The sequence below is a fragment of the Rhinolophus sinicus genome, chromosome 11 (genome assembly GCF_057876585.1).
Source record: "Rhinolophus sinicus isolate RSI-liver-muscle chromosome 11, RSI-T2T, whole genome shotgun sequence".
In the NCBI taxonomy this organism is placed as follows: domain Eukaryota; kingdom Metazoa; phylum Chordata; class Mammalia; order Chiroptera; family Rhinolophidae; genus Rhinolophus; species Rhinolophus sinicus.
This window is the reverse complement of record NC_142511.1, coordinates 2,888,993-2,909,774: the sequence shown is the minus strand read 5'-3', so window position 1 is coordinate 2,909,774 and position 20,782 is coordinate 2,888,993. Positions and strand designations below refer to the sequence as shown.

The window sequence follows — 20,782 nt, the reverse complement described above, 5'->3', positions numbered from 1 at the left end:
TGACTTCTGCAATGACAAGAGATGCTCAAAGTGGTTACCATCGGCATCCAGACACTTCTGATGACGGCAAATGACTCCTTGAGCAACGCTGACCAACGTGTCCACTTGTGTACATTTTTGTGGCACCCTTGGTATACACCCACACGCGCACACACACATGTGTATATATATTGTTCTCTCTCTCTCTCTCTCTCTCTCTCTATATATATATATATATATATATATATATATATATATATATATATGTATATATATATCGCTTATAGTGGGCCTGGCACATGGCAAGTGAAGTGCTGTCCTCTAAAATGAGAGACTTGTCCGCTGGCCTTGAGGGGCTGCTGGGAAGGTGGGATGAGAGGGAGGAACTGAAACATGAGTTCTGCTCACCAAAGGTCACTTGTGGGTCAGTGTTTTCCTCCCGGACGGTGGCTGCAGGCAGTGATTCCCGCCTGTTTCCTTAGTGCCCCGAGCGTCTCTCCAGTTGGGGTGATCTGTTTATGTGGCCCTTCTCCCTGCTCAACTGCGAGGCTAGAACTGCATCTTTCACTTGCTTCTCACTGCCCAGCACAGGACCTGGCACCTTCTCGTGGTGACGACTGCCACTGCTGTGTTTCCGGTGCCTGCTGCGGGTCAGGTACTGTGCTCGGTTCTTGCTCACACGGACTGTGCACGCTTCCTTACACTCACCCGGAAATAGGAATGATGGTGACTGTTTTCAGGGAAGGAAACTGTAGCATCTGCATATAACTGCTATAACAAAGTGCCACAGACACTTACTTACAGGCTTCAATAGAAGTGTATTTCTTCCCAGTCCTGGAGGCTGAAAGTCTGAGATCCAGGTGTCAGTAGGGTGGGGTCCCCCTGCGGCCTCTCCCCTTGGCGAGCAGACGGCCACCTTCTCCCTGTGTCCTCGCAGGGTCCCTTTGTGTGTGCCTGACTCCTAATTGCCCCTTCTCATGGGATAGGAGCCATCCTGGATCAGGGCCCACCCAAAAGCCTCATGTTAACTGCCTCTTTAAAGTCCCTCTCTCCAAACGCAGTCACACTCTGACGTCCTGGGGGTTACAACTGCAATGTAGGAATTGCGGGGGGAGGGGGGGGACAAAATTCAGAGCATAACAGAAACAAAGGCTGGGTGACCAGTATATGGTAACAAATGATGAAAAAGCAAAAGAATGAATGGGTCTGCACGTCTTCAGTAGAAATAAAACCACTTTCTGCATGGAAACTGCAGCTTGGTTTATGGGGCGAGGGCAGGAAGAGGCAAACACGACTACATCTGCATGACAAATCGTGGCACAGCCTCGAGGGAGCAGGGCAGTGCCCTGGCAGCGTGGGGCAGATGTTAGGCAGCTCGCCTGGGTATCTCCAGCCAACCCCAGTGAACCAAGAGGACTCCAGTTGGCTTTCATTTATTTTCTTTTACATTTTATTCACATTTTTTAAATGACAGAAGTAATGTGTATTTGTTGTAAGAAGAGAAACCTCTGCGATTGCGTCCCATGTCATTCAGAGTCAAATCCACTGGCTCAGGAGGTTTGAACTAATGGCCCCACTCTCTGGTGACCCTCTCACTTCAGCTTCTAATACTCTCCCTCATCCAAGCCACCCTGGCCACGGCCATCTCCTTGCTGTTCACATATACCAGGCCTGGGGCCACCACAGGTCCTTTGCACCTGTTGTTTTTCTGCCAGGAGAGCAATTCCTCCACATATCCTTACAGGTGAGGCCTTCTGACCACCCGTGAGAAACGTGACCCAACTTCTTGTCATTTCGTACTTTCCCTGACCGCCGGTGAGACTGAGTGTCCTTTTATATGTTTATAAGCAATTTGTTTTTCCTCCTCTGAGAGTTGCCTATTTATATCTTTTGCTGGTTTTTCTCCGGGACTAGTTGTCTTGACTTTCGTTTTTGTCAAAGTATTATTGATCAGATTCTAAACCTATAAAAAAGCTTTAGGAATGAAGGTGTTTCTTACAAAATTATTTACAATGGTGAAAAATTGGAAACAAATGATGGCTAATGGAGGAATGGTTAAATAAACAGTGGCAGGATTATTATGCAAGCATTCAGGATACCAAGGAAGTAGCAAGAAATGACATGAAAATATGATGTTAAGTTACATTACGCGAACTGAAAAAAATGGTGGTTTTCTTTTCCCCCAGGGAAATATTTTTATGTAGGATGATTACAATTTCTAAGTAGAAAACCCCTGGGAAAGCAAAGTGGCATCACGCTACCGGTGGCTAAGTCTGAGTGTGGTATTATGGGTGGTTTTGATTTCTTTCCACTTTCCTGCACTGTTAAAATGAGTTGATAATAAAATAAGAAAAGTGACCACAGAAAAATTTCAAAAATTATTGCACAAACCATAAGAAGTTTAATGGAAAAAAAAAAAATACAAGAAGGGGAATAAATATTTGCCCTAAATATTTGTTTCAAACAGCTCCGTTTCTCCACTGGGAATGCTTATCTGAGGGAATAGGTAATTTGTAGTAGTTCTGACCAGGTGAGTAGCTTTACAATGAAATACGAGCATTTGAAATCCTACACTGACGAGGGGGTGGGGAAATTTCCCCCGAGTAGCAATAAACCATGGAGACTTGTTCTGCAGGTGGAGGTGATGAGTGGCTCCAGGTGGGTCTTCCGTGAGCTCATTGGCCAGTGTGGGTCCTGGCCTCACCCTTGGTAGCAGGCCCTCTGTCCCTGTTAATCACACAGGCCTCTCAGCATCCTGCCCCCTCAAAGACAGAGACCAATTCTAGAGACAGGATATCATCCTCGAATGTGGTTTGCTCTTCGCAGTAGGACACATTTCCCAGCCTGGTGAGGACCCCCTCTCCCCAGCCCTGAGGACCAGGAAGTTGTCAAGGGCAGGACCAAAGGGTCCTTAGGTCCAGCTTAGGATGCTGAACCCCATGGTGTTTTGGATGAAGGATGCAAACAGGCCTGGGGTCAGCTCTGGCTCTAGACCGTCTCAGGCCCGTGATTCGCCTCTGGGAGTCTCAGTTTCCCCAGCTGTCAGCTCTCAGTCACTGCTTGGACTGAATGAGAAAACGCACGCGTGCTTCCTGGCACAAAATCCGTCTTCAGCTCCTGGTTCTCACTATTATCCTGTGTCTCCAGCCTGTTGCTCAACGGGAGGGAGCGCCTGCCCTGAGGAGAGGTACGTGTGTCACTGCTGTGTGGCCAGTGGGCTGGCAGCACAGCCACCCAGAGCTGCTGCCACTGCCTTCCTGAGAACTCGTGACTTCCTGTTTTCTAAATTCTTAGCCTGCAGTGTCATCAGCAGTGGTGTCTGAGCCTGGGGGTGGGGCTGGGCATGGCAGGACCCTGGCCTCAGGGTTGGGGGTGCAAGAGGAGGTCGGGGGCTTGGAAGCTGGCCAGTCTTATCTGAATTGTGGGTTTTATGACTAATATTGATTCCAGGAGCGTGTATGGGCCGAGAGCCTACCAGGTAGCAAGCCCGTTCCATTTAAGTGTCGCACCTGGAGGCAGCTATGAGAGTATTCCACGGTCATGCAGCTAGTTAAGTAGCAAAGCCAGGACAGGCACTCAAGTTCTCTACCTTCAAAGGATTTGTTCTTGCTGAGATGTTAGTGTGCTTGCTACTGAGGGGGGGGGGGGGGGAAGCTGGGCACAGATGGGCTGCTTGGTGGCCGTGGGAGAGTCTGTGCCCTGTGTGCTTTGCAAGGCAAAACTAGGACCAAAGTTGTTTTTTAAAAACTCTGAAAATTAGAACTGTCCCCCAGTGATTGTTGGGTGGTGAGCTCCCTGCTCTCCGAGGTATTCAAACAGAGGCTGGAGGTGCCAGAGAAGAAATTCCTACAAAAGGTGGAATAAAGAGGCACAGGAATAAAGTGGACAGACAAGGGACTTTGCACCAGAGGCGCTCAGGAGCTTTCTACCTGAGGGATCTTTCTGAGCTAAGTTTCTTCGTCTGCAAAACAGACCTGTAGTAATTCTGGCCGGATCATACAGAGTTGCTCTGAAGATTAAATCAGATAATGCGAGGGCACAGAGGTCCCACGCCTGAATGCTGAGTGCAAATGTAAGTGACGTCCTTACTACTTTGTGAAGACGAGGGCTCTCAGATGTCCCCACACTGTTGAGCTTCTGTGGTGTAGCAGGTACCTTATACATAGTCGCTGTCCGATTTTATTCTCACACATCCTCAAAGGTGGCTCTCTCCCTCTGGAGCTGGGGACCGGACCAGGTTCTGCCCCCAACCTTGGTGTGAAGGGGTGAGTGAGGGGTGGGAGCCCTGCTCCCTGCCTGCGGCTGCACAGAGCTCGGTGGTGGCAAAGAAGCTCACTTAGAGCCATGGGCTCGGCGTGTTCCACTGGGCAGGGCACTTCCCTCCACACTGCTATCTCTCGTCATCTGCAGAAATATCCTGAGAAGTCGGTCTTATTACACCTCTTCTGCAGGCGGGGAAACTGAAGCTCAGAGAGGTGAAGACAGTTGTCCCCAAACCCAAAGCCAGTGAGCGGCAGATTCAGAATTTGAATCCAGTCTGTGTGGCTCGTTCCTTCCTCTTCTCAAGTGGCCTGGGGAGGTGGTAGGTGGGGAGGGAAATAAGCAAGTGAAACCAAAATGCCTCCTCTGTGCTTTCCAGGCTTGTCAGGGAGGGGACACACTATGTAAAAAGGTCACAAGCGGCTGTGACTTAGTGCCAAAAGCTAGCTGTGAATGCAGAGCCAGGTGAAAGCTCTGTGTGCTGGACCCAAAGGGGAGAGACACGGGAGGCAGAGAGGTAAGAGGCGGCCTGCACCCAGGAGACCCCGTGAGCCCTTCTAGCCCCGCTTCATTCCTGGGGGGTGGGGGGCTGCTTCCTTCCTCGGGTCTCCGTTTATCAATCTTTGAATTGGGCCCAGGAACAGCCCCCTGCCTACCTCCTGCGTTTGCATGAGACACAAACTGGAGCACACACAGGACGTAATTTTAAAAGTACAAATTGAGGTTCAAATGAGAGGTCTGCTTAGCATCTGGCTGTGAGGGAGATGAGCAGGTCCCCTGCCTGTGAGCAGGGCCAGCTCGGCTCTGGTGTGTCTGCAGCTTCCGGTTAAGAAGGACCAGATCCTGTTCCCCTTGTTCTCGAAGCTCACGGTCTAGCGGCGAGACAGAAAAACAATGCAATCCTAAGACACCTCGCCCAGAGAAACCAGGTTCCAAAGGGCAGTGCCCAGAGTCTTCCCGGGGTGGTCAGTGCCGGGACCCTTCCTGAGCTCAGGCTTTTCATGAAGCTGACGTCAGGGTGTAGCACAGGCTGGGCTCACGCTCGCTAATAAGTTATTACATTTTTAGATGCCACACACCATATGGACAGTTACCCGGTGATTGTCTCTGGTTGCCCTGGAGTCTCTGGGCGTCTCACGTGGCGTGCTCCACGTCTCCTGCTAGGCAAGCAGGAGGCTCCAACTTATTAGGCTTAAAATGAAAATCAGGGTGGCACGATGGGGGCCTCGGACCTGGAAGTGACGCCCTGGGCTGGCGGCAGGGAGGCAGAGGGGACTTGCGCTCCAGGGACAACACCCTGTCACCAAGGTGCTTCCCTGTGCCCTGGGCAGCATGGTTTCCCTCTGGGTGAGACGAGCAGGTTTCTGACAAGGTGATATGAGGACCTCTCCAAGGCAGTGGGGAAGGAGACCCCTACAGCTCACAATGCAGCAGGCCCTGCCAGCTGGCCACCCCTGCCTGTCATCTCAAAGGGCAGCACGTCCAGTTTGTGGGACGGGAGCTGCAGCTGCTGGGTTTCTTTGTCTTTGGATGGGAAAAGGCTTAATCCCTCAGCTCCTGGGAGATGAGGTTTTCTTGGCGCGGGGAAGAAGGGGATTGTAGCCTGCTGCCCGCTCCGTCAGTTCCTACCTTGGGGGTGGCTGTGTGACACCCCGGGGCTGCGAAACGACCAGAGCTCAGGTTCTCAGTTCAGCCAAGCACTGGGTCTGGAGCTGCCCCAAGTTCATGAGGCGGCTGTCGTGAGACTGTTGGCCAGTGATCTCATGGCTGAGCAACTTCAGGTGCAGGCGGGGACCCCCTTGTACCCAGGGTGCAACTCCCAGCCCGCTGCCGGAAGCGCCCATGTGCAGGGCCAGCTCTTCATGGCTCCAGCGGCTTGTCTGCAGGGTGTCATCAGGGTCTTGCTGTGCCCTGGACTAACCTGAATCACTTAAGAAAATCACGCTGTCTCTGCCCAAACGTCATGGGTGAGGCCTGGTCGTCTCGGGCAGCAGCCAGATTCTGCAGCCCCATAACACAGACGTGCTGCAACCCAGCCAGGCGTCAGGGCCCACATTTCCATGTATCTACCCAGATATGGGGCCCTTGGGGGTGGGGCTGCACCCAGTGGTGGGTCACCCATGAGATCTGGGTAAGGTGGGGTGGGGAATCGGGCATAATCTTCTTACTTCCAGCCCTGCTGAGTCTGCTTTGTGCAGGGGGCTACAGAGGGGTTGTGGAGGCCCAGGTTGAATGGGAAAAGGCTCCTGGGGTCAGATCCCAGCCCCCCCCAGCCCCACTGATCCTGTAGTTCAGCTGGGAGCACCGCTGTCCTGCATAAAGCATTATGTCATTTGAGTCTCACCACAACCCTTCAGGTGGATGTGATTACCCTCCATTTTACAGATGGAAAAACTGAGGCCCAGGGAGGTGAAGTGACTTGCCCAAGACCACACGGCTACTTAGTGGGAGGGGAAGGACGGGAAGCACTTGATACCCAATCCAGGGGTTTCCAATTCAACACCCCCCAGCATCAAACAGATGTCTAAGAAATACTTAATCAATTATGTAAACGGACTTGGTCCTGGGCCCTTTGTGGAACTTTCTGGCTGTCACTACCTTCCTCAGGCCCATCTCTCCCAGCACAGGCACAGCTGGACTAGGCAGAGGGAGGGTCCCCACCCCCCACCCTGGGAAGAGCGTTTCGGTTGTTATCCTCTCCTCGGCCAAACCACACTTAGCACACTTGTCATTGGTCATAAAATCAAGCTGCTCTTTAAAAAGAAAGAAAGAACACCTGCCCCTATTACTTATCTCCGGGGAGGCACCTACTCCCCTCCCCGCTGAGCTGGCTCTGCACAGCACGAAGAAATATTTCTTTTTATTTGCTCTAAATTTACCATCCAGTAATTTTTCTGTTCTCCTTTTACGCGACAGGCAGCCAAGCGATTTTCTCCCAGCCTTTTTCCCTTTTTTTTTGAATCTCAACCACCCCCATAAATCGCCTCTGAAACCTCCCCTCCAGTCCTGAAAGGAAAAGTCCTCCAGCTTTGGTGGCCTTCGCTGGGGACTGGCTCAGCTCCTCGAGGCCGTCAGGGCCCCCTTAGGAGGGACAGCGGGTGACTTCCGGTGCTGCCTCAGGGCCAGAGGGCAGCCCGATCTTGGGCTGGGGCACGGCTTGTCCCCTGAAAATTCTGCCGTTTAAATGCCCTGAGGTGGGGGTGGAGGACAGGCAAAAATAAGGCCACTGGCCTCCAGCGCTTACAGCCTAGATGGGGGGACCCTCAAACCCAACACGTTATGTCTGTAGAGTGCTTGGGGGGGGCACACTCATCACTAGCGGCTAAGGTGGCTGGTCGAGTCCCATCTGGGCAGATGCTGACTGGAGAGGGTGGTGCCAGCAATGGCAGACCTGGCAGAGCGAGCTCAAGCATGGCAGGCAGGTGGGAGCTACCGAGGAGCTCCAGGAGGGGTGGGACCCCAGCTCCCAAGTCGGGGCGTGGCGGGGCCTTGACAGGGACTCTGGGCTTTGCTCTCAGCGACTGGGTGCTCAATGGTTTCTGAGTAGGGGCTCCGGGGAGTTTGGACAAGAGCGGCGAGGGGCCTGAATTAGCCAGGGGTCCAAGGTTTGAGGACAGAAGGCTTCGGGGAGGGGGGGGGGGCTCGGGGCAGCCTTGCTCACATAGCTTGTGTCAGACGCCACAACGTTGCTCCTGCTGAAGCGCTGGGCCCAGCGGAGGCGGGAGGCGGAGGGGAGGTGACCCCAGGCATTTCGGGCACCTCTCCCTTTGGGGGTGCTGCGGGGAAACCGCCACTTCTCTGCGCCTCCGTGTCCATGGGGTGCTGTGGGAGGAGCTGAAAGTTACTGCACTACAGCGGGGTCAGGCACAGAGTAAACACAGAAGAAATGCTACCGTTGCCACCCTGCTTAACAGAAGAGGCCGCTGAAAGAGGGTCAATCACTTGCCCCAAGTCCCACAGCTAGAAGCGTAAGACCGCACATTAGCCACTCCCTGAGCGGCCACTAGAGGGCGCCCCGGCCTCAGGACTGACGGCCGCGGACCTCAGCTCCGGTAACACCCGCAGGGCGGCGGGGTGAGCAGCCTGCCTCGCGTACACACAACATCCGCGCCCCCGCACACAGTGCAGTGAGCTTGCGAATGAAATTTAACTTAATTTAAGCAGAATATTTACTGTGCCTCCTTCCCCAAACCCACTGGACTCCAGGGCCAGCACCAACTAATTCTGCATTCCTACAGCGGGACAAAGGTAATAGGGCTGTGGAGATAGGGGCCCTTGGCAATTCTGGGTGGGAGATGCTAAACAGAGGGGACCTCGGAGCTGCTTTGTGCAGGATGCATCAGGTTTTCATTACATGATGGGGTTTCAGGGAGAGACTATGTAGAGGCAACAGTGCAAAGGCACATAGTTTGGAAAAGCAAGGTGGTCCTGGGAAGGATGAGTAGGGTGGGGAGGGCGGTGAGCAGGGAGGCTGCCGGGTTCCGGCCAGGAGGGGGACCGTCAACGGTCCCTCAGCCTGTTGCTCACGAGACCCCTCAGGCCCAAGGGAGGGGAGCCAGCAGCAGACCCCACTGCCCTGGGAGGGTGGCTCTGCTCAGGGCCTGGCACCAGGGGACCAGGAGTCAGGAAGGGGGTTCTAATTAAGTTAGAGATTGACATGATGTCATTTCACCCCCAGTCCCGTTCTCTGACTCTGGCTGGGCCCCAGGGGGCCACGCACTCCAGTCAGGTGCTGCCATTCGTCCATCTTCCGGAGGCTTCCAGAGTGTGTGGGTCACATGGGCTCACACACCTGGGCCCCCATGGGCCTGAGGCTGCTGTCCCGTGGACAGTGGGCAGCTTTCCCTTCCCCTGCGTTCTGCCTGCCTCCTGCATCCCAGGCTCTGTGGCCCCAGCTGTCATGTGCACTATTGGGACTGGCACTGGTCCAAGGGGGTGGGAGGGAGGTTGGGGTGAGATGAGGTATGGGGAGTGAACCCAGACCCCCTTGTCATGACTTTCTTGGCCAGTCATGGGGCCACCCGGGGTGGTGTGGACGCCTCTGTCCCCTGGGCCTGGCTGGCTGACCAGTGTCATCTCTTGGCAGAGGCACAGATCGGCCTGCTCGATCCCAAACTCTGCTACCTGTTGGATGGGCTCCTCTTCATCTACAGTGTCATTGTCACTGCCCTGTTCCTGAAAGCGAAGGTGGGTACCCCTGGGCTCTGGGGAGGGGCATGGGCTCCCCCACTCGGTTCAGAGGGGCCTTGGTTGGGGAAAGTCTCAAGTGTGGGTGGTGCCTGTGGATTGGTGTCCATGGGAGAAGCAGGGACCAGCTACATGTGTACAAGGCTGGGCTGGGAAGGTGGGGGGTTGAGTGGACAGAGGGACAGAGCGGAGGCACAGCCTGACGCCCGGTGCCTAGTGAGGAGCTTTGACGTGTGACATCAAGGCGTCCCAGGGCCCATGCTCCCCACTCCCCGTGGGTAAGTGTCTCAGGGAGCAGGGTCTCAGCTGGTACCTTGCAGAGGCTGGATTTCTTAGAGGGGAGGGGGCTAGGGGCCGCTGCGGTGTGTAGAAAAGAGGCTGGGTGCCCCACCACCCATATTTTGGGTTTGGGAACTTTAGCAGAAGATTTTATTTGAAAAGCGGAACTGTTCTGATTTTCTTTGTAAAAGTTTGAACAACGCTGCCCAGAAGACATGTCGGGCAGTGTGCCCTGCCCCGACCTGTGAGACCTGGCAGTTTCTCTGGTTGCGGTGGCCTGAACTGAAAAGAGTGGGCTGGTGTGCACGGTGGGCAGGGCCTTGGGACGCTAAGCCAGAGCCACACAGTGACGCAGGCAAGCACCTGCGCTGTCCCACCACTGCCGCCCAAGGGCACCCCCAGCAGGCATGCCGGGCGAGGCTGCCGGCCTAGTTGCCCCAGCAAGGGCACTCACGCTCTGCTGTCCCCTCTCTTCCAGTTCAGCCAGAGTGCCGACGCCTCCCCACACCTGCAGGGCCCCAACCAAGTCTACAACGTAAGTCGGCCTCTGCTGCTGCGGAGCCCGCGGGGAGAAGGGGCATCTTCTGCTGGGCGCAGGAGACACAGGCCGGGGCTGGCTCGCAGGTCTGGGCTGTGGCCAACAGCCCTATGACCGCACCTTCCGGGGCTCAGGGTTCTACCTGGAAAACTGGGACAGTAATTGCACCTGCCTCGTGGGGGTTGCTGTGAGGTGGCCGCGCTCTCAGGACTTGCTTCTGGAAAGCGCCTGCTGGGTGCAGGGCTCCGGGTGCGCACAGCCGGGGTGAGGGGTGGGCCCTTTACTGCAGCGGCGGGGACTCCCTGTGCAATGGACTTTGATCGAATGGATTACTGCCCCGTCCGCATGGTAACGCATGTCCTCTGAGATGTTCTCTGGGATGCTGGTGTCCCATGGACCAGTTACCGCCCTCACCCCAGTCCCGGCTCCTTTGAGAGCCACCACCCAAGGGGAACTCGCAGTGCGGCTGGCTCCTCCTCCCAGGGTCTCTCAGTCTCTGACGCTCTCCTGTCTGCTTTAGGAGCTCAATGTAGGACGCAGAGAGCAGTATGATGTTTTGGATAAGAGACGCGGCCGTGACCCTGAGATGGGAGGGAAACAGGTAGGACATTCTTCTCTGTGTGTGTGAACGAGTGTGGGTGTGGGGGGCCCCTCACAGCTAGCACACTGTGCCACCCCCTTGCCCCTAACATGTAAGGGGCCTGGGCCATGAGGACAGACGGAGGCCTCATTTGCTGCAAAGCCCCTTCGCTTCCTCCCAGTTGGGCTTCCGTCTGCATCTCAGGGGCCTCCTGTGCATGAATGTGGCTCCTGGCCTCATGTCCGAGCCCCCCCCACCTCCCTCACACTGCTCCTTGGCCACCGAGAAGCACTGACACTGGCACCGTCTGCTCCCAGGAGGACAGGCCTGGTGAAGGTGCACACAAAGCCGCTGGGCACGGACTCTGGGGCCCGGGTACCCCTTCGAGCATGGGTGGGCTCCAGGCAGGCAGCTCTGTCCTTTTGGCTGTAGACCACACCCTATGGGCTGGGGAGCAGCAGGATGGGGCCAGAGTAGGGTCCTTGGAAGAACGGGACTCAGTGCAAAGGCCTGGCCGCCGAGGTTTTGGGACGGTCCTATCTGACACGGCCTGTGGCCCTCGATGCTTCTGGTCACAGCTGTCCATCCAGCCCTCGAGCTCTCTGAGCCCCATAGCATCCTGTTGTGGCTGGAGTGAGTGGGGGCAGGAGAGACAGCTGGTTTCCTTGAACCCTGCCGTCCACCCCAAATCCTCCAACCTCAGCCCTTCTCCTGCCCTCTTCTTACCTAGACTGGGAGGGGTGGGGAAGGATGGGGCAGCAGGACCTGCTGAGCGGTGGTTGGCCATGCTCCAATGAAGGGTGCTCGGGACCTTTCATCTGTAGCCCAAAATCCCACTGGTAAGCTTCTGACACGTGTGGCAGTATATCTGCGAGGGGACAGACAGGCCATCAGCAGACATCCCGAGGCCTGCCCTCAGCAAGGCTGGGCTGAGGCCTTGTGAGGAGGTGAAGGCTGAGTTCAGGGGACGTCACCGAGCTGTGCAGGCCCCCTGAGTGCCCAGGCAAGGCTGCAGGAGCCAAGGGTGGGGACAGGATGATGGTGGAGCCCACAGGGTGTGAGGGCAGGAGGTGGGCCTGGATTCATGTCTCCACATCTAACTCTTCTCTCTCTCAGCAGAGGAAGAAGAACCCTCATGAGGTCGTGTACAATGTGAGTAGAGGAGAGCGCACTTCCCCTTAGAGCTTTGGCGGGAAGGAGAAGGCAGGAGGAGGCTTCGCTGCACAGCCCGGGGGCCCTGCCTTCCTGGGCGTATAAAGGCTCACGGGCTTGCTGCCTGCCTCAGCTGCTTGTAGGAAGGCCCCGTCACTCCCCTCCCCTCCCTCAGCCTGAGCCACCTGCTACAGGTTTCTGGTCAGCCCGGGACAGGGCGGGCATCGCGATGTCAGGCTGGGCAATGCCTTCTGGGGGCTCCTGTTCCTAGAGGCTGGAGTCCTCTCCTGAGTGTCGCCTCTGGTGGGAAGGTCCTCCTCAGCATCCGGGCATGGACCTGATGTTTTCAGACCCTTGGTCTGGGTCTGCCACTTAGAGGACGCTTGCGGGGGGTGGCCTCCTGCAAAGAGGGCCTTGACCTTCCCTCTGCAGTGGGTTGACAACTTGCTCACAGACATGATTCTGGGGCCCCAGGTGAGCCTTGCATTGGCCAGTATCTGTGTCCTCTGGCTGGAATGCCACATCTTCCCCTTCTGATCCTAACCCGTGCCTCAGAGCTCAGGGCGAAGAGCTGGCAGCTGGGACAGGAGTCCAGGGGCCTGAGGGGGAGGGCGGGGCTGGAGCTGGTGGTTGGCAGAGGTGTTTGTGTGAATAAAGTCTGGAGTGTTGACTGGGAACCCACCACCGACTTGTGAATCGAGATGCTTCCTCTTGGAGGGGAGCCTCAGTTGGTAAGACCCGTGTCCCATGCCCTCTTCCTGTCCAGGCGCTGCAAAAAGACAAGATGGCGGAGGCCTACAGCGAGATCGGCATGAAACCTGAGGTGTGTGTCGCTTTCTTAATTCCCAAGGATTGGGTGGTGGCATTGGGGGGAGGGGCATGCTCCCAAGATGATCGTCATGGGCTTCCAGATATGCCAGCTGTAGGTCCCCTTCCCATCCATTCCTGGCACTGCCTGCAAAAGCTGAGTGGTGACTGGAGGAGGCAAAGGTCAGTCCAGCTCCGACCCACTTGATGGCACATAAGACTCTAAGGAAGGGCTGATGAAGACCCAAGTCTGGATTCTACGACGGCCCAAGCTTTGCAAAAGCAGGGCAGATCGGTCACCGTTACTAACAATAAGTTATCAAGTGCTTGATATGTGTTCAGTGCCCGGGCCCGCGGGGCCCCTTGTTCATACGTGACTAAGAATTTCCGAGTGGTGACAGCAGAGCACTGGCCCCTTCTGAGCAGGGCCCTGCATGGGTGTATCCACCATGCCGGCCTGGTCAGTGCTTTGCCAGTTAGACGCTCCCATTTAATTCCCACAATAACCCGATGAGAAACGCGTGCCCTGCCAGGCATGGGAGGCTCTATGACTTCCCCAAGGTGGCATAACCAATAAATAGGGAGCCAGGACGTGAACGGGCTCTGCAGCCAGGTTCGTGACCACTGTGGAGCTGCCACTCCCAGCGGCTTTGATGACTAGCCCAGAATTTCAAGGGCTGGAGGGAGGCCCATTTATTCCAGCCGCGGGCATCGTGGCCAGCTCCCATGTGGCCCACCCAGGACTCTCCTGAGGACCCGCGAGGGCAGAGTAAACCCGGGCCCTGTCCGAGGCCTGAGGACCCTTCTCCCCTGGGGGCAGGAGTGCTGGCTGGGAGACAGGCACCTCTGAGTGGGGGCCCCTCCAGTGGGGGCCCTTGAGCAAGACGGCCACTGTGGACCATCTGACTTAACCCTTTCCTCGTCTCTGTCCCACAGAACCAGCGCCGTAGAGGCAAGGGGCACGATGGTCTTTACCAGGTAAGAGTGATGGCGCTGCTCTGGATGGTACATCTCCGTGGAGGTGAGGTCAGGCCCCCACCTTTGCCTTGCTGGCAGCACCAGCTCTTGCCAACTGCTGAGCAGTTAAGCCTCGGGCACCTGTTCAGGGCCACGGTGGCTCCTCCTCCAGCCAGTCCTGAGGCAGGGCTGGGGTTCGGACAGTCAAGCACATGACTTGGCTCCAACCCTGGGGCTGGGGGAGTCCCGGGCACCGGCCACAGCTGTGCGGTCTGGCCCAGGGCAGAGGTAGGCGAAGGACGCCACACAGCCGTGTCCGGCCTTTTCCCCTCTGCTCTGGGGCCTGGCAGAAGCCTCATTCTGCCTCGTATCCTCAGACCTAGTAAGACGGTAGGATGGGCGGGAAGGTGGAAGGAAAAAAATCAAGAAAAATAAGAAAGAACTTTGAAAAGAAAATGTTGTAGTCAGGTGCCTGGTTTACGCAAATCAGTGGGAATGATGATGCAAAGAGCACAGCCAACCCGCTTCTTTAAAGTGGGACCCCGTGGTTCTCCCTTCGCTCTCTGGCCACCCTGGGCTCTTCCCAGCTCGCTTGCTCCACTGACGCCAACGTGGGGGGCTGCCCAGCTTACCTGAGTTTAGAGCGGTGTCACAAGGGCCAGAATGTGGCTGCGTGTGGCTGCCCATCTGTCTCCTGGACCTGGGAGGGAGGCGTTCCGGGTAGATTGGGACCCACCTGCCTGTTCCCTGACCAAGGCCACAACTGCAGTAGCGTGGCCTGAAAGGAGCTGCCCTCCCTGTGACAAGTCGTCTGGCGGGCAGGGAGTGCCCAGCCCTTGGAAGCTGGAGGCAGGGGAGACGTTAGCTGGAAAGGAATTGCTCCAAGGCCATGCTTAGCAGGGCCAAACCATCTCACCTGTGGCACGAGGGGCGAGTTCCTGGGTCTCTGGAAGTGGGTGGGTGGTCACAGGCCTTGCTGCGGTCACCTGTTGGCCTCTGGTGAGCTCGTGCCTGCACGAGGGTTCTGACCTGCTTGTCTTCTCTGATTTGCTTTCACTAGGGGCTCAGCACGGCCACCAAGGACACCTACGACGCCCTGCACATGCAGACGCTGCCCCCTCGCTAGCACAGCAGCGCGGAGCTTCCACCCTTCACGGGCCAGACCTGCAGGCGCCCAGATTGTCACAGACCCAGGAAAAAGCATTTCCAACCCAGTTCGCCCATATTTGTCCACGAGCAAAGCATTCCTCTTTAGGAGCAGGAGGCTTCAAGTTGTACCACTTGGTCCTATATAGTCCCAAAGCGTCATACACAGAATGTCCGGCCTGGGTGCTGTGAGGGAGTGCGACCCGGTCCTATGACCCAGTCCTCTCCTCGAGGGGACCGCTGTGGGCACCACTTGTCCTCGGTCTTCTGTTGGCTGGGGATGGTGGCTCTTACCCGGGAGGCAGGCACACCCCTCACAACCCACTGGTAAGATTGTGTTTTGTAAAGTCCCCAGGGGAACCCCAAACGCCAGCACCCACCTCGTCGTCTGTACTGTTGTCGGTATTTGAGCAGCTTGGTTCCTGCTGTAAATTTGGCTTCTGTCGTCAGCTGTCCCCTCATTTCTCTGGAACTGTTCATTGGGCCGAGGAGGCTGTGTCTCCTCTGGGAGGTCTGGGCAGCGGGAAGGTGGGCCAAGCCCCGGCAGGTGTGTAGCAACCAGGGGTAAGGCGTGGGAGCCAGTGTGGAGGCCCCGCCAGAGCCTGGGGCAGGACGCCCTCCTCACTCAGCAGCCCTTCCACAGGAAAGTTTGTGTACCAGGTCCTCTGGGGCCTGCAAGACAAAGCCGCCGCTCCCCTCACGGGGCTCACATCCTTATAGGGGGAGCAAGCTGTGAGCAAACCAGTACCAAAAACACAGAAAGGGTCATCACAGCATGAACCAAGCTGGGGGAGCAAGAGAAGGCAGCAAGGCACGCTCACCTCACACTGATAGCAGGACACAGCCATCGTCGTGAAGGCCTCGAAGTTAGACCCTGGGCCTGGCAGGACGGAAAGGCCCAGTGGATAGACGGGAACGCTGCGTGGCGTCGGAGGGCTCGCAGCATGGATGGACGGCCGCTCTGCTCTGCTTGGTTTTAATTTATACTGGTTTGCTGAGGCCTTACCTTTTGCATAATAAACGCTTTGGTGAAAATGCTGCTTTACTCTGAGCTTTATTGCGACAGTCAAGCCTGTGATGGTCCTTTAGTCCCCAGGAAATCCGCCTGCTGCCTCTCAGTGGCAGTGAAATGGCCCATTCTCAGGACAGGAGGGTTCCTCGGTGCACAGGTGAGCAGAGGTATCCGGTGGTCCACGGTGCTGCCATGGGGGCGGCGTCTGGGCTGGTGGGCACGGTGCTTGATGTGGTACAGGGTGGGGCGGGCCGAGCCAGGCCCCTTTCGCCTCCACGTGAGGCCTGGCATGTGGAGTGAGGGAAATGAGCAGCAGACAGGCCACGCAGCATTCTGGTGTCAGGAAGAGGAGGTACTGTCAGCAGAGGGCATCCAGGAGAAACCATCAGCCGCTGATGGCACAGCATGGGCCTCAGGACACAGCGTTTGGGGAGAACGGGCGGCGACAGAGGTCTTGAGGTCATCTTCACTCACCACAGCTGGCCGTGTCCCCCAGCAGCATGTCCTCTAACTGCAGTGGCTGTAAATAAGCCTGAACTCATCAATCCCCCAATGAACGCTGGGTAACAGCTTTGAAATCAGTGCCTTCACTCGTCCAGAAAAGAACTCTGAGGCGACGGCTGTTAAAAGCACCGCATGTTTGGGATTCCAATAGGCATGACACGCACCTCTGCCAGGCACATGTCACAGCTCACGGCAACACATTCCATTTGTAAGCTGGCCTCATACGGGACTTCAACGCCATTCAACAATCTGCACCCAGCTCACACCCGTCCTGTGCCCAGCACTCGGCCCGCTGCCAGGGAGGACAGAGCAGTATCATGTAGCGTCACAGAGTTAGAGACTTAAAAATGCTGTCACTGGATTTCAGCCACACGTCTAAAAGAACATAGCACCACTGCAGGGTCCAGACACAGCCAGGACAGAAGGGTGAACACAAGAGGCGGGCGGGGGGTGGAGTGGTGGCGAGGAACCCCGTGCCCAGTGACTCTGGGGCTCCTCCGGGTACCTGCGGGCTAAGTAGTGTGTGTGCAGCAGCCACATACCAACACGACGCCTTCAAAGAAACCCGAGCAATGTGAAAACACTTGGAAAATGGTTTAATGATGTTTTACAACAGAAATGAACTGTACAGTTACAGTTAAGTTTAATATATATAAAAAATTACAGCAGACAAATGCATCTACACAAAATCTACCGTTTCATTCTGATTCACTGTCACCTACAGCCCCTGCAGGCAGCCCCAGGAGGGGGAATCACAGAAAGGGCACTTTGAAAAAGACAGCACCGCTCAAATTCCCCACCACCTCCTCAGGCCTCTGAAGGCATCTGCTAATCCCCCCAAACGTAGTTGCCTGTGTTTTCCGGGGGCCCAGGTAACAGGGTCCCAAACTCCAAGTTACCGGCCGAGTCTTACAAAATATTCCTATCAAAGGGGAAAGGCTGGCCGGGCGCTCTGGGTCAGCGAGGCTACACGATAGCCACCCAGACCGCAAGTCATCTAAGGAGAAATGGAAAGGGACTCCCCACAAACTACTCAGGAATTGTCACTGCCTCATTAAAGCCGCTGGACAATTTTGGAAAGAATCATTTACACCACATCTTCAGTTTCCACAAAAGAGAACTCAAACTCACATTTTAAAGTTACGTACATAAAACAAAGTTTTGGGAGGTCCAGGGGCCAATTCCCCTTGTGTCCCTCCCTTGACAACAGTGGAAAAACACCCCTGAATCAATATCAAAAATAAAAAATAAGAAAAAAGGAAAGAAAAGGGAGAAAAGAAACAGATAGGGGAGTTAAGATATTTAAAGTCAGAGAAAGAAAAAACACCTTTAGAAAAACACGCTCGCTGTCTTTAAAACAAAACAGAACCCAACGGGGAACAGTAACCAGCGAATGTGTTCCAATGGGGCCTGGCTGAAGTTTATTACTGAATAGTATGTACACTTAGAACGTTTCCATTTTCTTTTTTATTATGAACACCTAGGCAGTGAAAACTGTTATGTTAATACATACATAGACACACCCAAAACATACAAAAATACTATTATTTCAAACTACTAAGAATAGGACAGTTCAGTTATTTTCATGCTATGAGTTTAAGAGCATTACACTCAAACAAACAAGAAGTTAGACGACTTTTTAATATCCCAGAAATATACCAAAATATACATCTAAGCTTTGGAATTACTGAGGTTAGACTAATGCAAGTGCTGGGTAATCGTACTTATTACACAAGTCTAAGGTTCTGCAGGAAAGAAGGTATCTTTGGTATGTTCGTCAGGCTAAGATTATTAACATTGGAATTTTGCTTTGGGATAGAGCTTGTATGACCCTCGAACCAAACCCCCCCAGTCAACTGAGATTAAAAAGATCCATGTAAAAAGTTCCTTCATTTGCACCCCCCACCCCCCGAAGTTAAAAAGTCACAGGCATCTACCTAGCACAAAAGGTTGTGAAATCAATGCATAGTTGCACGGTGCGTTGCAGGAAGGAGACCAGCTACAGGAAGGACATGGAAAGCTTGACACCCACAAACAGGACAGCCACTTCCAAGCAGTTCCAGGACAGGAAAAAGAGAGAAAAGGCTCAGAGGGCCCGCGGCGTGGCTACCACCACGGCCCAGAGGTTGAAGCACCCAGCAGAGCAGCCAAGCCTGTGCCAGCGTCTTCAGCTTCCCCACTGTGGTGTCCGCAGGCCCGCGGCACCCCCACCACCCTCCTCGCCCGTGCCCAGCCCCTGCGGTGACCGGGCTGGCTGTGGTCATGGGGTTCTGTGTACTGTTTCGAAAAATCAGAAATGCCAGTTTGCGCCACGGCAGGCAGGCTTGCCCCGGCCACCGCCCCGCCCCGCCGGGCCCCCTCTGAATGCCAGGACGCCACAGGCTGGGTTAGCGCTGAAGACTTCCCTTTTCTTTGGTTTTTTTGTTTGTTTTGAGTTTATACAATCATTAAGAAATCTTTGGTTTTGGCTGGAAATTTAAAAAAACAAAACAAAACAAAGAAACTGCCCTCCCTTTGCATCGAGCTGCAGTACGCGGACCTGGCCGAGCTTCTGACACTGGAGTGGGGGCTGGAGAAGGTTAGGGGCTACATTCAAAGCAAAGGTGAGGGGCTGGGGTTGCAGCTTCTGGAGAGCCCACTGGGTAGAAGATTGTCAAATAATAATAATATTAATAATAATAAAAACTTAAATATTTGGAGTTTTTTTGGTCATGTCAAAGGAAAACAAGTGAAATGTGTGTGCAGCAGTCGGCATAAAGGAGCCTCTTGGGGGTCTTCCCTTCCACCCCAGTCCTGAAAATCAGCAGGGACCCTGAGGCCTCCAAGCGGAAGGGGTGGCCGCCAACCACCGGGCCAGGAGCTGCTGTGTGGCCAACAGTCAGCAAGGGGCACGGGCAGCGGGCCAGCCCTACAGGCGGGTGGGGGAGCAGACGCTAGGACACCTGCGAAGACCCCCTGTGATGAAAGAGACAGAAGATTGCAATTTGCCCTCAGTTTGCAGTAGCTTTCAAGCAGCGACATTTGGAGGCTTTAGGAGGTCCCCCCCAGGCTACAGGTCCCGTGATGCTCTAGGCCAGAGTGCAACTCAGAGGAGGGAGGGCGGACTTGGCCACTCTGTAGGGTTTAGAGTTAAAGCAAGTTACTCAGTCACGAGTTCGAATGAGGTATATGACAGCTGCTGTACGTGCGGCGGGGGACCCCACACTTATCACCTAGCCTTTGCTACTAGCACAGATGAAGGAGTCGGACTCCGGCTAATGTGCAGGGGGGCGTCTCCTCGGAGAGTGCCCCCCCCTGCACTGGGCAGGTTCACAGACCCACTCGAGCAGAGGTAAGAAGCTGGATGTCTGTCTGTCTGTCTCTCCCCTTTACCTGACCTCAGGGGACACGCCATTTCTGTGGCAGAAAGCCACTCTTATAATATGGTTCTGTGAAGTCTTAGCTCTCTGCTTTTTGCCCCGCCCAACTTTGCAGTTTCACAAATCACCAGGCTGGCACTGGTCACCCCACAATTAGGAAGTGTGTGCCTTCTGCAGAACCAAAGACAGGGCGCCCCTACCCACCGAAACTCCACCCTTCGTAACAGAACTGTCATTTTAGCTTCTGAAAGTGCATTGCATTTCCTGCCGAGTGGTTCAGACTGGGAGACGCCGTGATAGCGAGGTGGGAGCGCAGAGGCAGGTCTCTCTTGGCTCCGTCCTCTCTACCCGAAGGAGACCCCAACTGTAGAGACGGGTCTGGCTGCCTCGTTTTGCTCAGCACTGTGTGGGCTGTCTGCCTGCAGACTCTGGGATGTGCCGTCAGAACTCAAGGTCCGAAAAGAGCCTGCAGCACATTGATGAGTAAATAACAGAAACACGTGGGCCTTGCAGCAGACCTCGATGTCTGCAGGAAAGGAGCTTTGGGTTCTGAACTCTCTGACGGTGCCCTGGTTTGACCTGGAAGGTGGTGCTGGGTGGCGGAGCCCTGTGTGCCCTGGGTCGAGTCAGGGACACAGCACCTTCCCGCCTCTGCCCCGCAAGTCTCACTTCCACGCTCAGAGCAGTGTCCCTCGGACACACCTTGTTCTCCCGTAACTTCTGTTTCAAGTACTTCTACCTTCGGAGTCCCTGTAACCTGCTTACAGACCACCTAGCATTTTGAGAAGTCACAGAGTATTAACACCAAGTCAGAACAAGACTCTGAGCAAAGCTTTCACGAAGTTCTGAAACCTGACTGTTTTCTCAATGGAATATTGAGAGTAATACAAGCCTTTTCCCCCCCTTCCTTTCTGGGTTGCATCACAACAATGAACCACTCACCTCCCTGGAGCCCACGAGTAAGAACATTCTGGAATGACACAGTTCCATGGCAGAGAAAAGGAAGGTGTCTTGGTTTTCCA

At 55.1% G+C, this 20,782-nt stretch overlaps 1 protein-coding gene across 3 annotated transcripts in view; it reads left to right on the top strand.

Moving 5' to 3' along the window:
• CD247 (CD247 molecule) overlaps positions 1-15,920 on the top strand; it is a 69,184-nt gene extending 53,264 nt beyond the window's left edge. Inside the window, exons 1-8 of one of the 3 annotated variants that reach the window (XM_088801546.1) lie at positions 4,661-4,756; positions 9,326-9,426; positions 10,184-10,240; positions 10,764-10,844; positions 11,943-11,975; positions 12,742-12,798; positions 13,719-13,760; positions 14,800-14,998. In XM_088801546.1, coding sequence (XP_088657672.1) covers positions 4,693-4,756; positions 9,326-9,426; positions 10,184-10,240; positions 10,764-10,844; positions 11,943-11,975; positions 12,742-12,798; positions 13,719-13,760; positions 14,800-14,865 — 501 coding nt within the window. In that variant the 5' untranslated portion in view covers positions 4,661-4,692 and the 3' untranslated portion in view covers positions 14,866-14,998. Of the gene's footprint in view, positions 1-4,660; positions 4,757-9,325; positions 9,427-10,183; positions 10,241-10,763; positions 10,845-11,939; positions 11,976-12,741; positions 12,799-13,718; positions 13,761-14,799 lie in introns of those variants that run through there. The other 2 variants (XM_088801545.1, XM_019747429.3) reach the window with 2 other exon arrangements.
• Positions 15,921-20,782: the final 4,862 nt, after the last annotated feature.